This window comes from Oncorhynchus mykiss, chromosome 16 (assembly GCF_013265735.2).
Source record: "Oncorhynchus mykiss isolate Arlee chromosome 16, USDA_OmykA_1.1, whole genome shotgun sequence".
Taxonomy (NCBI): Eukaryota; Metazoa; Chordata; class Actinopteri; order Salmoniformes; family Salmonidae; genus Oncorhynchus; species Oncorhynchus mykiss.
In genome coordinates, this window is record NC_048580.1 from 30,021,190 (window position 1) to 30,041,879 (window position 20,690).

Consider the following 20,690-nt stretch of genomic DNA (forward strand, 5'->3'; position numbering starts at 1 on the left):
TCATTCAACCCTTCCTCTGGAGCCCACCATGGGGGGGTATGGGAGAGGTTGATCCGACTGGTGAAAAAGATCCTCTATTCAGTCCTTAAAGAGCAAGTACTGGATGATGAGGCTTTGCAGACAGCCTTGTGTGAAGTTGAGGCGATTATGAACGACAGACCAATCACTACTGTAACAAATGACCCTAATGATCTAGAACCCCTGACTCCGAACCATCTGCTTCATCTGAAAGCTATTCCAGAGAAGCGACCTATACTCACGAAGGAGATGGAAGCAAGTACAATATATCACTGACCTCTTCTGGAAGAGATGGATCAGGGAGTATCTTCCACTTATGCAGGAGTGGAACAAGTGGAACAAAACTAAGAGAAACTTCAGTCCTGTTGATCTTGTGGTCATCGTCGATGACACCGCCGCAAGGAAATCTTGGCCAATGGGGCGTGTGGTGGAGGCTTTGCCAGGGGCCAAAGGTCTTGTACGGAGCGTCATGGTTAAGACTAAGACCAATATTTTACAGAGACCTATCAATAAACTCTGTCTGCTCCTTGAGGTGACGGAGTGACACACACACACACACAGTGGTCCATCTTAGAATCACGTGCACCTCTGATTCGTTGATGTCGTACTCTTACATTCTTTGATGTCATAGTCATACATTTTTGGACGTCAAACTCTTGACATTTTTGGAAGTTGAACACCTTTCCACTTCAACTCAGACTGAGATCTATGGACTATTTTCCTATATGGCACCTTGTATATTTGTATATAGCTATGAACTGTAATAGTGCTCTGGTATAGAATGTTTTGTGTGTTGGCTCTACGTTTGAATATTAAGTCATTGTTGTGCATTCAGTGCAGTCAACAATTAGGGGCCGGTATGTTAGGAGCCGATTTGGACATATTTGTATAAAAGACTGAACATACTGAGCTCAATGTATATTTGTGTAAATATATGAAATATGAATGTACATGATGAAATATTAGGTACGTACCTTTATCATTTATATTTTCCTGATTGAGATATATTCATTTGTTAGTGTAACTCAGTTTTTGCCCCCCCCTCTTGCCCATTCATTGTATTGTGGTAAGTGTGTTAGGATAAAGGCTGGAAGTTGGGCCTTCGGGGGAGGGAGTCCTTGCTAGATGCGGTATAGTTTTTTGACCATACAGACATACAGACATACAGACAGGTCATAATATGTATTTTCCATATCAAGTATTCTATGCTTTAAGTTGATTGGAGAATCATTTATTTGTTAGATATAAGAAGAATAAACATTTTTGTTGCACCATATCCTTGGATGTCATTGAATGTTTGGCCGTCGGGAAACCTTGAGTGTGGACTGTATGCGTACCAAACAACCCCGCTTCAGGCTTGGGCAGTGGCTATGGTAAAGACGAAAGGAAGCCACTACAATGGCCATTGAAATGTTAGCTATTGAAATTAGATATAATATCAAGGGGATAGAAATCCAGTGCTTAAAAACAAAGGTGTCATTGTACGCTGACGACTCATGTTTTCTTTTACATCCATACTTTGGATCCCTGCACAGCCTCATAGAGGATCTAGATAATTCCTCTAACCTCTCTGGATTACAACTGAGCCGAATTGTACCATAATACGTATTGGATTGAAGAAGAAACAAATCTAATCACATTTTATTGGTCACATACACAGGGTTAGCAGATGTTATTGCGAGTGTAGCGAAAAGCTTGTGCATTTAGTTCCAACAGTGCAGCAATATCTAACAATTCCACAACAAATAGCTAATGGAATAAGGAATGGAATAAGAATAAAAAAATATATACATATATGGATGAGCAATGACAGAGCAGCATAGTCTAAGATGCAATATATAGTATAGAATACAGTATAGTCACATGAGATGAGTAATGCAAAATATGTAAAAATGGTTAAAGTGACATTATTTAGGTGACTAGTGTTCCATTTATTAAAGTGGCCGATTATTTCATGTCTGCATGTAGACAGCAGCCTCTTTCTGCTAGTGATGGCTGTTTAACAGTCTGATGGCCTTGAGATAGAAGCTGTTTTTCAGTCTCTCGGGCCCAGCGTTCATGCACCTGTACTGGCCCCGCCTTCTGGATGGTAGCGGGGTGAACAGGCAGTGACTCAGGTGATTGTTGTCCTTGATGATCTTTTTTGGCCTTCCTGTGACATCGGGTGCTGTAGGTGTCCTGGAGGGCATGTAGTTTGCCCCATTGAGGCGTTGTGCAGACCGCACCACCCTCTGGAGAGCCCTGCGGTTGTGGGCGGTGCAGTTGCCGTACCAGGTGGTTATATATATTTTTTTTTTAAATATTTCACCTTTATTTAACCAGGTAGGCAAGTTGAGAACAAGTTCTCATTTACAACTGCGACCTGGCTAAGATAAAGCAAAGCAGTTCGACACATATAACATCACAGAGTTACACATGGAGCAAAACAAGCATACAGTCAATAATACAGTAGAAAAATAAGTATATTAAACCAAGTGAGCAAATGAGGTGAGATAAATAGGCCATGGTGGCGAAGTAATTACAATATAGCAATTAAAACACTGGAATGGTAGATTTGAGTGTGCAAAGTAAAAATACTGGGGTGCAAAATAAATAAATACAGTAGGGGAAGAGAGAGTTGTGTCGGCTATTTATAGACGGGCTATGTCCAGGTGCAGTGATCTGTGAGTTGCTCTGACAGCTGGTGCTTAAAGCTAGTGAGGAAGATAAGTGTTTCCAGTTTCAGAGATTTCTGTAGTTCGTTCCAGTCATTGGCAGCAGAGAACTGGAAGGAGAGGCAGCCAAAGAAAGAATTGGTTTTGGGGGTGACCAGAGAGATATACCTGCTGGAGCGCGTGCTGCAGGTGGGTGATGCTATGGTGACCAGCGAGCTGAGATAAGGGGAGACTTTACCTAGCAGGGTTTTGCAGATGACCTGGAGCCAGTGGTTTTGGCGACGAGTATGAAGCGAGGGCCAGCCAACGAGAGCGTACAGGTTGCAGTGGTGGGTAGTATATGGGGCTTTGGTGACAAAATGTATGGATGGCACTGTGATAGACTGCATTGAATTTGTTGAGTAGGGTGTTAGAGAAAGGGGGTACAATTTTACAAGGGGTACAATTTCTGTTGTTCCGGTTACATAGTAAATCAAATGTGTGTGTCTTAAAAAGTTATGATGTGCCCTTTTTGATTGAGATTTGTGTGTGTGTGTGTGTGTGTGTGTGTGTGTGTGTGTGTGTGTGTGTGTGTGTGTGTGTGTGTGTGTGTGTGTGTGTGTGTTATACCAGTTGATGGGTCCTCCAGTCTGAGGTAGTCCCCTCTGGGCAGGTGTAGCAGCTGGTAGATGACCTGTCCGTTAGGGCCTTTGTCTGGGTCCACAGCTGACACGGACAGCAGAGTGGTGCCTGGCTGAGCGCCTTCCAGAATCTTCTCTGAGAAGTTGGCCACTCCAAAGGGTCGGAACCGCGGGGCGTTGTCATTCACATCCAGCACGTTCACTATCAGTCTCGCTGTTAATGGTTGAGCGGTAATTGAGAGGGTTATTATTGTAATGAGACAGGAGAGATTAAGAGCATTGTCGTTCAACCTATTTTGAGTCTATTGTACTGATTGAGGTTTGTTTGTAAGGTAAGTATGCTTGGTTTTATCATGAGCTGCAGTAAGTCAATTCCTATCTACTTCTGTTAGTTTGACAAAGTGTTGAATCTTGAGAGACATATAGGGCCACAAAAAGGTGATGAAATACCAAATAATTCTTAAAAAAAATAGAATTAGGGTGATTTTAGATGAAGACTCACCATTAGGTACGCTGACTGACATGTCGATGACATCACTGGCGTTGTCATGCACCGACACAAGAATCTCAAAGGTGGCCACCAGCTCTCTGTTGAGTGGGTTACGCACAAACACAGCACCTGTGGGAACACACATGCACAGGCACACATTCACAGTTCACATATACAAGCATATAACACAGACACACACACACACACGCACAGACAGACACACGCATGCACAGACACATGCATGCACAGACACACACACACACACACAGTTTACATACAGTTGACTTAAACTGTATACCATGGGTGCCTGTCTGAAAGTGGGGGTGCAAGAAATACATATAATCCTGCAAATCCGCGCTGTTTCTTCACAAGGGAATCCATATTTATGAACAGAACAAACAAAAAATGTTTAGGTTCTGCCACAATAAATTATACTGAAGTCGAGAACTTTTTCTTCATCTAGGCCTATGTGCCAACAGTGCGCAACTAATTTATTATAACCATTACAGATAACACATCCCAATTGAATATATATTCAGTCAATAAAAAAATCTATACAAAAAAGTACATTTTAAGTGAAATATTAGAAATTCTAAAGCTAATTTGACCCATGCACTAACAAGTTTCTTCAGTATAAGCAGCTTGACTACTGCTAGTGTACTGTAGCTTTATTGATCTACTGAACTTCAACAAAAGATGTTTGTTGAACATTGTTGATTAAGAATTAAACCTCTGAAACAGCCTAAAAACAACCTCAGAGTAGATTTACCCCATTAATGTACTTGGTCATGTAAACTTGTTTTTTCATGTAAGACATCATGCCATTGCACTAATTTAAACATTATGGGGAGGTTATCCCGGACACAGATTATACCTTAATAACAAACGTGCATGCCATCTGCAAATACAAATACAATTATTAAATTACGAGCCTAGTTGGTTTAGCCAAGGAAAAAGTCAGGAACCTTCCCGCTAGCCATGATTGACTGAGATAATGGGTGGGCTGGACATGCCGAGAGATGAGTTCAGATTGGTCTGCCATGCTTCTGTGTATAACATGAGCCGGTCATTATGTGTAGGTAATCCTTTCTAAAGTAGCTTTATTGAACAATATCCCATAGTGGAACTGCAAAAGGGTTGCTCTCCACTTTATGGAGGACCAAGTTTTGAAATCTGTGGAATGCCCAGTGGAATTAGAATATGATAGTTAAGGAGATGGAGAAAATTCTGGCGTTTGATTACAAATATGCATAGGGAGTCGAAAAGAGAACACACAGAAGGCTATTATATAAAACACCTGTCTCTGGATTACGTCTTCAATCTAAGGGAAATGATGGCATCCGTGACAGGGAGAAGCGTCCATTCATGAATATGGGTAAGATAGTCTAGCTAGCTACATTTTCTGATATTACACATTTCTGATTTTGTCAGAAAGTAATTTTCATTTCAAGTTAAAGTGTACTGTTAGCAATCTAGCTAACGTTAGCTGGCTGGCTCGCTAGCTAACATTATGTGTATTATCTGTGTAGTAAAATGACTCGTATCTCAGAGCCATTATTATGGCTCATTGTTTAGCTAGCTAGCTACATGTCTAAACAAAAAACTCCACTACGCAATTAACCATTTCAATAGAATGTTCATGATGTCACTGTGACAACTGTCGATAGACATAGCTGGTAAATTAGCTCTGGATAAATTCTCTGATTTCAGAGCACTCGTGTCTGTGGGTGCCAGAGCGCAAAATAACTGACAAATTTACGAATTCTCAACACCATTGAATATGACCGGTGTCAGTAAAAGTTGGCAAAAAAAGAGTATTTAAATTGTTGCCAGTAGCACAGTTACAGTCACCAATGCTACTTGATAACATCAACACAGACAAACCAGCTCTGCTAGGATGAGTCAAATGGTCAGTGTGAGCTGTTTTCTTCTTCGTGTCTGGAAGTAGCTAGCAAGTTAGTCAACATTAGCCAGTTAGTTTTGGTGCTTGACTGCTGTTGTTAGGTCAGAATGCTCAGATCAAACCTAGTCTTCCACCAGAGCGTCTACAACGCTCTGAGTTTATGAATGACCAGAGCCCACTCTGAGCACACTCCAGATTGAATTTACAAACACACCTGTAGTATAAACCAGCCATTCATCTTGAAATCTTTGGTTGTTAAGTACATGGCCTCCCATGTGACCCTTAAAGAGATGGGTGGGGCTAAGGTATACTGACAATTAGGCACGGTAGGCTTTTGGTTTCTCTCCCTCTCAAAACAGAAAGAAATAATTCTAAATAACAAACTGGCTTTATTTACCACAGTGTGAAAGAGTGATAGCTCCTCTATATGAAGTGAGTTTCTGAAACATTGAGTCCTTATTTGTTGATGTGAAGAAGAAACTGAATGAAAGAGTCCAGCAAGGATAGGGAGGGGAAAAAGGTTGCCCATATTTTCAAGACCTGATCTACTATATTTATTTGTGAATTTTACTAGTGTATTTAGGCAATTTAATATATTTGTTCAGGCTTGGCCTATGTAGTAGGCAATTTCGCAGCATAAAGCTATATTTGTCAGCGTAAAGTGACTCACTCATTCGTGACTTTGGATAAAAATAAATAAGTACCAAAATTCTTTCTGATAGTCTTTAAAATATAACTGTTTTGACCAAGGTAATCTGCTCATCTTGTGTGTGTTCATTTATTTGTGACATTGTGGTTACAATGAAGAATGTAAACAAAATAAATCAAATAAATCCTATTCATAATGATAACCAGATGTGTGTTGCTTGTCATTTTATATTTTGAGGCAATACAAAGCATACACATACAAACATCAACGACATCACACCTTCCCAGACCCGGATCCTGTTTCCTGTATTTATTAGTCTGCATGTCTATTCAACATTTGGCTAAAAATAAACCATTCCATGAATTAAAAACAGATCTGTTCTTAATTAATGGAATGGTTTATTTTTAGCCAGGAGAACATGTATTTGATACACTGCCGATTTGCAGGTTTTCCTACTTACAAAGCACGTAGATGCCTGTAATTTTTATCATAGGTTCACTTCAACTGTGAGAGACGGAATCTAAAACAAAAATCCAGAAAATCACATTGTATGATTTTTAAGTAATTAATTAGAATTTTATTGCATGACATAAGTATTTGATACATCAGAAAAGCAGAACTTAATATTTGGTACAGAACCCTTTGTTTGCAATTACAGAGATCATACGTAGGGATTTTCAGGGATTTGGGGATTTTGGCCCAATCCTCCATACAGACCTTCTCAAGATCCTTCATGTTTCGGGGCTGTCGCTGTACAATAGGACTTTCAGCTCCCTCCAAAGATTTTCTATTGGGTTCAGGTCTGGAGACTGGCTAGGCCACTCCAGGACCTTGAGATGCTTCTTACGGAGCCACTCCTTAGTTGCCCTGGCTGTGTGTTTTGGGTCGTTTTCATGCCCCGACCCATCTTCAATGCTCTTACTGAGGGAAGGAGGTTGTTGGCCAAGATCTCGCGATACATGGCCCCATCCATCCTCCCCTCAATACGGTGCAGTCGTCCTGTCCCCTTTGCAGAAAAGCATCCCCAAAGAATGATGTTTCCATGTCCATGGTGGGATGGTGTTCTTGGGGTTGTACTCATCCTTCTTCTTCCTCCAAACACGGCCAAAAAGCTATATTTTTGACTCATCAGACCACATGACCTTCTCCCATTCCTCCTCTCGATCATCCAGATGGTCATTGGCAAACTTCAGACGGGCTTGGACATGCGCTGGCTTGAGCAGGGGGATTGTAATCCATTACGGCGTAGTGTGTTACTAATGGTTTTCTTTGAGACTGTGGTCCCAGCTCTCTTCAGGTCATTGACCAGGTCCTGCCGTGTAGTTCTGGGCTGATCCCTCACCTTCCTCATGATCATTGATGCCCCAAGAGGTGAGATATTGCATGGAGCCCCAGACCGAGGGTGAATGTCCGTCATCTTGAACTTCTTCCATTTTCTAATAATTGCGCCAACAGTTGTTGCCTTCTCACCAAGCTGCTTGCCTTATTGTCCTGTAGCCCATCCCAGTCTTGTGCAGGTCTACAATTTTATCCCTGGTGTCCTTACACAGCTTTCTTGTCTTTGCCATTGTGGAGAGGTTGGAGTCTGTTTGAGTGTGTGGACAGGTGTCTTTTATACAGGTTACGAGTTCAAACAGGTGCAGTTAATACAGGTAATGAGTGGAGAACAGGAGGGCTTCTTAAAGAAAAACGAACAGGTCTGTGAGAGCCGGAATTCTTACTGGTTGGTAGGTGATCAAATACTTATGTCATGCAATAAAATGCAAAAAATCATACAATGTGATTTTCTGGATTTTTGTTTTAGATTCCGTCTCTCACAGATGAAGTGTACCTATGATAATAATTACAGACCTCTACATGCTTTGTAAGTAGGAAAACCTGCAAAATCGGCAGTGTATGTCCCCACTGTATGTTTTCACAATGCAATGTGGCACATTGACAAGTCAAATTGCTTTAAAAACTTATTCGGAATCAGTGTCCCTTCCATGGGACGGTCGAGCTAACGTAGGCTAATGCGATTAGCATGAGGTTGTAAGTAACAAGAACATTTCCCAGGACATAGACATATCTGATATTGGCAGAAAGATTAAATTCTTGTTAATCTAGGGTAAGGGTAGCATTCCAGAGGGACATCAGAGACTGTAACGTTCTTTGCTTCACGGAAACGTGGCTTACTGGAGAGACGCTATCCGAAGCGGTGCAGCCAACAGGTTTCTCCACGCATCGCGCAGACAGGAAAAAACATCTTTCTGGTAAAAAGAGGGGCGGGGGCGTATGCCTTATGACTAACGTGACATGGTGCGATGAAAGAAACATACAGGAACTCAAATCCTTCTGTTCACCTGATTTAGAATTCCTCACAATCAAATGTAGACCGCATTATCTACCAAGAGAATTCTCTTCGATTATAATCACAGCCGTATATATCCCCCCCCAAGCAGACACATCGATGGCTCTGAACGAACTTTATTTAACTCTCTGCAAACTGGAAACAATTTATCCGGAGGCTGCATTCATTGTAGCTGGGGATTTTAACAAGGCTAATCTGAAAACAAGACTCCCCAAATTTTATCAGCATATCGATTGCGCAACCAGGGGAGGAAAGACCTTGGACCATTGTTACTCTAACTTCCGCGACACATATAAGGCCCTGCCCCGCCCCCCTTTCGGAAAAGCTGACCACGACTCCATTTTGTTGATCCCTGCCTACAGACAGAAACTAAAACAAGAGGCTCCCACGCTGAGGTCTGTCCAACGCTGGTCCGACCAAGCTGACTCCACACTCCAAGACTGCTTCCATCACGTGGACTGGGAGATGTTTCGTATTGCGTCAGATAACAACATTGACGAATACGCTGATTCGGTGTGCGAGTTCATTAGAACGTGCGTTGAAGATGTCGTTCCCATAGCAACGATTAAAACATTCCCTAACCAGAAACCGTGGATTGATGGCAGCATTCGTGTGAAACTGAAAGCGCGAACCACTGCTTTTAATCAGGGCAAGGTGTCTGGTAACATGACCGAATACAAACAGTGCAGCTATTCCCTCCGCAAGGCTATCAAACAAGCTAAGCGCCAGTACAGAGACAAAGTAGAATCTCAATTCAACGGCTCAGACACAAGAGGCATGTGGCAGGGTCTACAGTCAATCACGGACTACAGGAAGAAACCCAGCCCAGTCACGGACCAGGATGTCTTGCTCCCAGGCAGACTAAATAACTTTTTTGCCCGCTTTGAGGACAATACAGTGCCACTGACACGGCCTGCAACGAAAACATGCGGTCTCTCCTTCACTGCAGCCGAGGTGAGTAAGACATTTAAACGTGTTAACCCTCGCAAGGCTGCAGGCCCAGATGGCATCCCCAGCCGCGCCCTCAGAGCATGCGCAGACCAGCTGGCCGGTGTGTTTACGGACATATTCAATCAATCCCTATACCAGTCTGCTGTTCCCACATGCTTCAAGAGGGCCACCATTGTTCCTGTTCCCAAGAAAGCTAAGGTAACTGAGCTAAATGACTACCGCCCCGTAGCACTCACATCCGTCATCATGAAGTGCTTTGAGAGACTAGTCAAGGACCATATCACCTCCACCCTACCTGACACCCTAGACCCACTCCAATTTGCTTACCGCCCAAATAGGTCCACAGACGATGCAATCTCAACCACACTGCACACTGCCCTAACCCATCTGGACAAGAGGAATACCTATGTGAGAATGCTGTTCATCGACTACAGCTCGGCATTCAACACCATAGTACCCTCCAAGCTCGTCATCAAGCTCGAGACCCTGGGTCTCGACCCCGCCCTGTGCAACTGGGTACTGGACTTCCTGACGGGCCGCCCCCAGGTGGTGAGGGTAGGCAACAACATCTCCTCCCCGCTGATCCTCAACACTGGGGCCCCACAAGGTTGCGTTCTGAGCCCTCTCCTGTACTCCCTGTTCACCCACGACTGCGTGGCCACGCACGCCTCCAACTCAATCATCAAGTTTGCGGACGACACAACAGTGGTAGGCTTGATTACCAACAACGATGAGACGGCCTACAGGGAGGAGGTGAGGGCCCTCGGAGTGTGGTGTCAGGAAAACAACCTCACACTCAACGTCAACAAAACTAAGGAGATGATTGTGGACTTCAGGAAACAGCAGAGGGAACACCCCCCTATCCACATCGATGGAACAGTAGTGGAGAGGGTAGCAAGTTTTAAGTTCCTCGGCATACACATCACAGACAAACTGAATTGGTCCACTCACACAGACAGCATCGTGAAGAAGGCGCAGCAGCGCCTCTTCAACCTCAGGAGGCTGAAGAAATTCGGCTTGTCACCAAAAGCACTCACAAACTTCTACAGATGCACAATCGAGAGCATCCTGGCGGGCTGTATCACCGCCTGGTATGGCAACTGCACCGCCCTCAACCGTAAGGCTCTCCAGAGGGTAGTGAGGTCTGCACAACGCATCACCGGGGGCAAACTACCTGCCCTCCAGGACACCTACACCACCCGATGTCACAGGAAGGCCATAAAGATCATCAAGGACATCAACCACCCGAGCCACTGCCTGTTCACCCCGCTATCATCCAGAAGGCGAGGTCAGTACAGGTGCATCAAAGCTGGGACCGAGAGACTGAAAAACAGCTTCTATCTCAAGGCCATCAGACTGTTAAACAGCCACCACTAACACTGAGTGGCTGCTGCCAACACACTGACACTGACTCAACTCCAGCCACTTTAATAATGGGAATTGATGGGAAATGATGTAAATATATCACTAGCCACTTTAAACAATGCTACCTTATATAAATGTTACTTACCCTACATTATTCATCTCATATGCATACGTATATACTGTACTCTATATCATCGACGGTATCCTTATGTAATACATGTATCACTAGCCACTTTATACTATACTATGCCACTTTGTTTACATACTCATCTCATTTGTACATACTGTACCCGATACCATCTACTGTATCTTGCCTATGCTGCTCTGTACCATCACTCATTCATATATCCTTATGTACATATTCTTTATCCCCTTACACTGTGTACAAGACAGTAGTTTTGGAATTGTTAGTTAGATTACTTGTTATTACTGCATTGTCGGAACTAGAAGCACAAGCATTTCGCTACACTCGCATTAACATCTGCTAACCATGTGTATGTGACAAATAAAATTTGATTTGATTTGATTTGATTTGATCTAACTGAACTGTCCAATTTACAGTAGCTATTACAGAGAAATAATACCATTCTATTGTTTGAGGAGAGTGCACAATTCTGAACATAAAGTGTTATTAATTAACAAATTAGACATATTTGGGCAGTCTTGATACATTTTTAACAGAATGTAATGGTTCTTTGGATCAGTCTAAAACTTTGCACATACACTGCTGTCGTCTAGTGGCCAGAATGTGTATTGCACGAGGGGCGGGAATAATACATTATGGCCTTTCTCTTGCATTTCAAAGATTATGGTACAAATAAGAATACAAAAGAACGGTTGGTTGTTTTTTTGTGTTATCTTGTACCAGATCAATTGTTTTATATTCTCCTACATTCTTTTCACATTTCCACAAACTTCAAAGTGTTTCTCATCAAATGGTACCAAGAATATGCATATCCTTGCTTCAGGGCCTGAGCTACAGGCAGTTAGATTTTAGTATGTCATTTCAGGAAGATATATTTTTTTAAAGGGGCGTATCCTTAAGAGGTTTTAAGTAGCCTTCTAATATTAGAGAACAAATAAATATACTAAAACAATAACTTCAAAATCAGTCCATTCATCACTGGATTTCTTCAAATTGCTGTGCAGGAAAACAATGTCTTCCACCATGCCTGGTCGCAGGCTCGCAGCTGGCTTCTCTCTGAAACCACACATCCATCTGAAGGTGACGCTTTATCCTTTGGAACCACACAATTACCAGGTGGACAGTAGGCCTCTTGAAGTGATAGAGGAAATCAACAAGATCCACAAGTATTCTTTCATAATAGCTGGCCTTATTTTATTTGCAGTTTTGTGCTGCACTGTCCCACTCAGTGGTGGATAACAGCCACTCTTCATTATGTAATGTGCTGTCAGGCACAAGAATCCTATTTTTCCAAAATTGTCAGTCCACATGTCAAGCGTAATTGCGCCATTGTATTTACCCAAGTTCTCTCTCAACCCCGGGACCACCCTCCAGCTGATTTTTTTTTGCCTGATGCAGGACTCTAGCGCAATAGGACAGATACTGAATGAAACATTCACACCTCCATAAATTTACAAAAGGATAGTCTAATAGCTCGGCTTGGACTGAAAACTCCAACAATTTCTGCCACAGTTTAGACTGCTGAAAGATGCTGCGGCCAGTCTGTGTTGAGCTCTATTGTAAAGTGTAGCCTAATAGGCAAAAAAGAGCAAACTTTCAATGTACTCTAAAGATTTACATTTCTAACTCAATATCACAGACCACAGATCACAGGCCCCCTATTACAGAACAATCTGGTGGCATTGGTAGAGAGTCGGGCAGAGAATGGAGTGAAAGTGCACTGTACTGTAAGTATGCAACAATTTTGTGGGCCAAGTGTAAATGGTTTAGCAGCCTTTCCAATAAATTGGAAAACAAAAGAAGCCATCCACCCTTGATGGGCTATCAGCAGGACAATAGACTCTTGCTGAGTTTAAGGACTTTAAATGTATTAATGGATGTTTGTGAGGCATGTCACTTCTCCCATCTCTTTTGCATAGCCCATCAAATGCACTGTTTTCTAACCACATCGCGATGGATCCATAACGAATTATTATGGGAATAAATATAATTGAATGACAGAAATATTGGAATAAAGTAGGCTAATGCAATTGAATGCAACAAATTGTTGCTTACTGAAACACCCAAAGTCATCCAATTGTTATAATAGGATTTGAAGAAATAGTCTACCGGCATTTGGTCAACTTATTAAGGACCATTTTGTGCTGCTTTAGACAAGCATGGGGACAGGTCTTGATTGATTAATCACATTTTATTTTCACTGAATCTCCGTTTGGGTATTGGTTAGCCTACAATTACGGTGTGGAAATGTTAGGATTAGTTTGCTCTTCACTCGCAGTCGCTTAGTAGTCTAGGCCTAATCCAGACCGGTCACGTTATACAATGCCATATTTTCCGAATGGAAACCCTGAGGCCTACATAGGCTACTGTAAAATGCATTCTAGTTTTTCTTGGAAGAGAAACACAATAATATTGATGAATTTAATTAAACTCTCTAGGATAGGGGGACAGTCGCATCTCACTTGGCCACAAGCCAGGGAAAATGCTGAGCGGCAAATTCAAATAAATACAGTGCCTTGCGAAAGTATTCGCCCCCTTGAACTTTGCGACCTTTTGCCACATTTCAGGCTTCAAACATAAAGATATAAAACTGTATTTTTTTGTGAAGAATCAACAACAAGTGGGACACAATCATGAAGTGGAACGACATTTATTGGATATTTCAAACTTTTTTAACAAATCAAAAACTGAAAAATTGGGCGTGCAAAATTATTCAGCCCCCTTAAGTTAATACTTTGTAGCGCCACCTTTTGCTGCGATTACAGCTGTAAGTCACTTGGGGTATGTCTCTATCAGTTTTGCACATCAAGAGACTGACATTTTTTCCCATTCCTCCTTGCAAAACAGCTCGAGCTCAGTGAGGTTGGATGGAGAGCATTTGTGAACAGCAGTTTTCAGTTCTTTTCAGTTCAATCTCGATTGGATTCAGGTCTGGACTTTGACTTGGCCATTCTAACACCTGGATATGTTTATTTTTGAACCATTCCATTGTAGATTTTGCTTTATGTTTTGGATCATTGTCTTGTTGGAAGACAAATCTCCGTCCCAGTCTCAGGTCTTTTGCAGACTCCATCAGGTTTTCTTCCAGAATGGTCCTGTATTTGGCTCCATCCATCTTCCCATCAATTTTAACCATCTTCCCTGTCCCTGCTGAAGAAAAGCAGGCCCAAACCATGATGCTGCCACCACCATGTTTGACAGTGGGGATGGTGTGTTCAGCTGTGTTGCTTTTACGCCAAACATAACGTTTTGCATTGTTGCCAAAAAGTTAAATTTTGGTTTCATCTGACCAGAGCACCTTCTTCCACATGTTTGGTGTGTCTCCCAGGTGGCTTGTGGCAAACTTTAAACAACACTTTTTATGGATATCTTTAAGAAATGGCTTTCTTCTTGCCACTCTTCCATAAAGGCCAGATTTGTGCAATTTACGACTGATTGTTGTCCTATGGACAGAGTCTCCCACCTCAGCTGTAGATCTCTGCAGTTCATCCAGAGTGATCATGGGCCTCTTGGCTGCATCTCTGATCAGTCTTCTCCTTGTATGAGCTGAAAGTTTAGAGGGACGGCCAGGTCTTGGTAGATTTGCAGTGGTCTGATACTCCTTCCATTTCAATATTATCGCTTGCACAGTGCTCCTTGGGATGTTTAAAGCTTGGGAAATCTTTTTGTATCCAAATCCGGCTTTAAACTTCTTCACAACAGTATCTCGGACCTGCCTGGTGTGTTCCTTGTTCTTCATGATGCTCTCTGCGCTTTTAACGGACCTCTGAGACTATCACAGTGCAGGTGCATTTATACAGAGACTTGATTACACACAGGTGGATTGTATTTATCATCATTAGTCATTTAGGTCAACATTGGATCATTCAGAGATCCTCACTGAACTTCTGGAGAGAGTTTGCTGCACTGAAAGTAAAGGGGCTGAATAATTTTGCACGCCCAATTTTTCAGTTTTTGATTTGTTAAAAAAGTTTGAAATATCCAATAAATGTCGTTCGACTTCATGATTGTGTCCCACTTGTTGTTGATTCTTCACAAAAAAATACAGTTTTATATCTTTATGTTTGAAGCCTGAAATGTGGCAAAAGGTTGCAAAGTTCAAGGGAGCCGAATACTTTTGTAAGGCACTGTATATAAATGTATTTTCGGCAAAAGCATAAGATGCTACTATCTGATGATAGCACAACAGTAAACAAAGAGAGTAGCATATTTCAACACTGCAGGCGCTACACAAAACGCAGAAATAAAATACAAATCATGCCTTACCTTTGACGAGCTTCTTTTGTTGGCACTCCAATATGTCCCATAAACATCACAAATGGTCCTTTTGTTCGATTAATTCCATCCATATATATCCAAAATGTCCATTTATTTGGAGCGTTTGATCCAGAAAAAAACAGCTTCCAATTTGCGCAAAGTCACTACAAAATATCTCAAAAGTTACCTGTAAACTTTGCAAAACATTTCAAAATACTTTTGTAATACAACTTGAGTTATTTTTAAACATTATTAATCGATCAAATTGAAGACGGGTCTATCTGTTTTCAATAGAGGACGAGAGGAAACTAACGCTACTTTTCAAGTCTTGCCCAACTCTCAACAGCGTTACCCTTTTCTAAGATGGCCGTACTTCTTCATTGCACAAAGGAATAACCTCAACCAAATTCCGAAGACTGGTGACATCCAGTGGAAGCGGTAGGAACTGCAAACAAGTGCCTAAGAAATATTGTTTCCCGATGAGAACTCATTGAACAGACAGTGACCTCAAAAATAAATAATTCTGAATGGTTTGTCCTCGGGGTTTTGCCTGCTACATAAGTTCTGTTATACTCACAGACATTATTGAAACAGTTTTAGAAACGTCAGAGTGTTTTATATCCAAATCTACTAATAATATGCATATCTTATATTCTTGGCATGAGTAGCAGGAAGTTGAAATTGGGCACGCTATTTATCCAAAAGTGAAAATGCTGCCCCTTATCCCAAAGAGGTTTTAAGCTACATTTCTAATAGTTTACAAACAAATTATAATCAATCCCATATAATCTGTTCTGTCGTGAAGAGGGCACAACAAAACCTATTCCCCCTAAGGAGGAGAAAAGATTTGGCATGGATCCTCAAAAGGTTCTAAAGCTGTACCATCGAGAGCATCTTGACTGGTTGCATTACTGCCTGGTATGGCAACTGCTCAGCCTCCGACGGCAAGGCACTACAGAGGGTAGTGTGTACAGATCAGTACATCACTGGGGCCAAGCTTCCTGCCATCCAGGACTTCTGTACCAGGCGATGTCAGAGGAAGGCTCTAAAAATGTTCAAAGACTCCAGCCACCCTAGTCATAGACTGTTCTTTCTGCTACCGCATGGCAAGCGGTACTGGAGTGCCAAGTCTAGGTCCAAGAGGCTTCTAAACAGCTTCTAACCATAAGACTCCTGAACATCTAATCAAATGGCTACCCAGAATATTTGCATTGTTCCCCCCTCTTTTACACCGCTGCTACTCTCTGTTGTTATCATCTGTCATCTAATTAGTGGATCACGGCGCCATCTGCTGACCATTTAGGGTATTGAGTTCTCAACCGGTGTGCCAAATTTCATTTACGGGGAAAATCTCACTTCAGCATGAATTGCTGGAATTACAATCTTCAAAAAGTCAGTAACCTTAGCAGTGTTGCTTGCTTGTGGAAGCCTATGGCTGTACAATGGCATAGACTTGTTTTGGTAATTTAGCAAGCAAGACGCTCTTATTGCCCAAACCCTTATCACAGTCAAGACACACCTATTTTATAGTACAAAATATAATAAAATAGAACAGAATATTTTTCCAAATGAAAAAAGTTTGCAGTGCGTCTCGCGTCTGGAACAGTAATTCTCAAAGACTGATCATTTGAAACGCGGCTCAATTTTGTGAGTTAAAAAAAATATTTCAGGGTTACAAACTAATATCTGTCTTCTTTTCGATATACAGTCATTCGATTTAGTTTATTCTGCCTGTTCTTTGGAATGTTCTAAATGGACAATTCCATATTGAACACTGTATGGTGATGAATTATGGCCACAACATCTGTTTGGTGAGGAGGCTTAATGATTTTGTTGAAAATATGCTCTTTGTCTTTATCAAACAAATGTTTGCTTAATGTGGAACCTATCTATGTTTAGGGGGGTTATAGCATAGCACTAGGCTAACCAATTCTAAATGGCACTAGGTGTTCGCAAGAAAATCGACCAGATGCAATTAAAAAGCTTGTGCGCGCAGGACATGTCAGTTAACAACAAATTCTTATTTACAATTAAGGCCTACCCAGATGACACTGGGCCAATTGTGCGCCGCCCTATGGGACTCCCAATCACGGCTGGTTGTGATACAGCCTGCAATCGAACCAGGGTCTGTAGTGACACCACTAGCACTCAGATACAGTGCCTTAGACCTCTTTGCCACAAATTCCAATTACTTAGTTTTTTTGTGTGTAAGCTCAACTAGAATCTGTTAATTATATAAAATTATATAAAATTGAATGATCTATTTCAATACAGACTAGCTCAAAACATTACTTATCATTGAAAATGACAAATTACCCAATAGATCACGATACTTTTCTGGGGAAAAAAAAGTGGGGGTGCAAAAACATACTATTTTGAAAGTGCAGCTGCTCCGTTTGCGACATTGTTCAGGCGCCACATATACACCTATTTACAAAACATCCACACAATCTGACAGGCAACTCAGTAAAGATACAATACTAAACATGATCGACTGTGTCTGTTGACTACTAACCCGTGTGGAAATCGATGCCGAATGACTCTTGCAGCCCAACAACAGGGTTATTTCCATCATCCTTCGCCTCCACAGAGATTATGTAATATTCCAGCCGGGGTCGTAGGTCAGGGTCCTTCGCGGCGAGCGTTGCCACCACCACACCCGGTGGTGTAGACTCGTTTATGTTAATAGTTGTCACGGGTTCCAGGAAACGTGGTCGTGAGTCGTTGACATCATCCAGGATGACCGACAGGGTGGCCGTGCCCGACAATGAGGGTGTGCCCCGGTCAGTAGCCACGACAACCAGGCGGTAGGAGCCACGCTCCTCACGGTCAAGGGTGGAGTTTCCCACCAGGACGGCACCAGAGAGGGAGTCAACTACGAAGCGGTCCTGGGCACCGCTCTCCAGCCGGTAAAGGAGCCAGGCATTAGAGCCTGAATCAGCGTCACTGGCAGACAGCTGGGTCACCACCACACCTAGAGCAGAGAGAAACGAAAGAATAGAGGACACAGAGGTTAGGATTGAACACAAGGGCATGTTTCCCAGACATAGATTAAGCCTAGTCCTGAACTAAAAATAATGTTCAGTGGAGAATCTCCATTTAAATAGATTTTTTTGTGTAGGACTAGGCTTAAAAGGGAAATCTGCAGCTCAAAAAATAACAAAGCGGCACCCCGCCACAGTTTCAATACACAGTTGGGACTGGAGAAATGTAACCACTCTCAAATAGACAGAGCTATGGATGCAAGGATTTACCATCCATGATATAGAAAGTATAATTTGAGGCTATACAGTATTTATTTACAATTACATTGTTTACAAAAAATGGAGTAAAACAAGCTTATATTTTGCGTTCTGATGGAGTACGACAGTTGAACTAAGCCTGAGGCATTTCTAAGTTATATTCTCAAGAATCAATGGGTATATATCATTCATTAAAAAGTCAAAAAATCAATGTAGCAATGAATGTATTTGTGGATGTATCAAATCAAACTTTATTTGTCACATGCGCCGAATAGAACAAATGTAGACTTTACCGTGAAATGCTTACTTACAAGCTCTTAACCAACAGTGCAGTTCAAGAAGAAGAAAATATTTACCAAGCAGACTAAAATAAAAAGTAATAATAAAAAGTAACATAATAAGAATAACATAACAAGGCTATTACATGGGGCACCGGTACAGAGTCAGTGTACGGGGGTACAGGCTAGTTGAGGTAATCTGTACATGTAGGTGGGGGCGAAGTGACTAGGTAACAAACAAACAGCGAGTAGCAGCAGTGTACAAAAGGGAGGGGGTCAATGTAAATTAACCGGTGCCGATTTTATGAATTGTTCAGCAGTCTTATGACTTGAAGGTAGAAGCTGTTGAGGAGCCTTTTGGTCCTAGACTTGGTGCTCCGGTACCGCTTGCCGTGCGGTAGCAGAGAAAACAGTCTATAATTTGGGTGACTGGAGTCTCTGACAATTTTATGGGCTTTCCTCTGACACAGCCTACTATATAGGACGCTTGGCCCCAGGAATGTACTGGGCCATTCGCATTACCCTCTATAGCACCTTACGATCAGATGCCGAGCATTTGCCATACCAGGCGGTGATGCAACCGGTCACGATGCTCTCGATGGTGCAGCTGTAGAACCTTTTGAGGATCTGGGGACCCATGCAAAATATTTTCAGGCTCCTGAGGGGGAAAAGGTTTTGTCATGCCCTCTTCACGACTGTCTTGGTATGTTTGGACCATGAGAGTTTGTTGGTGATGTGGACACCAAGGAACTTGAAACTCTCTACCCGCTCCACTACAGCCCCGTCGAAGTTAATGGGGGCCTGTTCGGCCTGCCTTTTCCTGTAGTCCACGATCAGCGCCTTTGTCTTGATCACATTGAAGAAGAGGTTGTTGTCCTGGCACCACACGGCCAGTTCTCTGACCTCCTCCCTATAGGACATCTCATCATTGTCGGTGATCAGGCCTACCACTGTTGTCAACAGCAAACTTAATGATGGTGTTGGCGTCGTGTTTGGCCACACAGTCGTGGGTGAACAGGAAATACAGGAGGGGACTGAGAATCAGCGTGGCAGATGTGTTGTTGCCTACTCTTACCACCTGGGGGTGGCCCGTCAGAAAGTCCAGGATCCAGTTGCAGAGGGAGGTGTTTAGTCCAAGAGTCCTTAGCTTAGTGATAAGCTTCGTGGACACTATGGTGTTGAACGCTGAGCTGTAGTCAATGAACAGCATTCTCACATGAATTTGAGTTTATTTTATTTTTATAGGGACAGTGCACATTAATCAACGTTTCAGTAAAAGTGACGGTTTTAGCCAGCCGGCTAATTTTCAACTGCATTCCCTGGGCAGGTTATTAAAAACAATTACAATATAGACAATCATTGAGCAGTGAGCACACGCAGAGCAACATAAGACACAATTCATAAAAGCAACAAAGTGTTTCCACACCTCACAAGCTACAGACAACATGGAAATGTTAATTTTGTCCAGGTGAGAAAGGGCAGTGTGGAGTGTGATTGAGATTGTGTCATCTGTAACTGTGTCATATGTAAACTTCTGACTCACTGGGAATGTGAGTCAGAAGTTATTATTCTGACATTTCACATTCTTAAAATAAAGTGGTGATCCTAACTGACCTAAATCAGGGAATATCTACTCAAATTAAATGTCAGGAATTGTGAAAAACTGAGTTTAAATGTATGTAAACTTCCGACTTCCAACTGTATTCCAGTCTGTGCTAGCAAAACTGTCCTGTAGTGTAGCATCTGCTTCATCTGACCACTTCCGTAT

General features: G+C 42.2%; 1 protein-coding gene across 2 annotated transcripts in view; it reads right to left on the reverse strand.

The window, feature by feature from the left end:
* LOC110492868 (cadherin-23) overlaps positions 1–20,690 on the reverse strand; it is a 588,267-nt gene that overhangs the window by 65,584 nt on the left and 501,993 nt on the right. For both annotated transcript variants that reach the window (XM_036946709.1, XM_021567341.2), the window contains 3 exons: positions 17,918–18,376; positions 3,795–3,911; positions 3,282–3,506 (listed from right to left, as the gene is read on the reverse strand). In XM_036946709.1, coding sequence (XP_036802604.1) covers positions 3,282–3,506; positions 3,795–3,911; positions 17,918–18,376 — 801 coding nt within the window. The remainder of the gene's footprint in view (positions 1–3,281; positions 3,507–3,794; positions 3,912–17,917; positions 18,377–20,690) is intronic.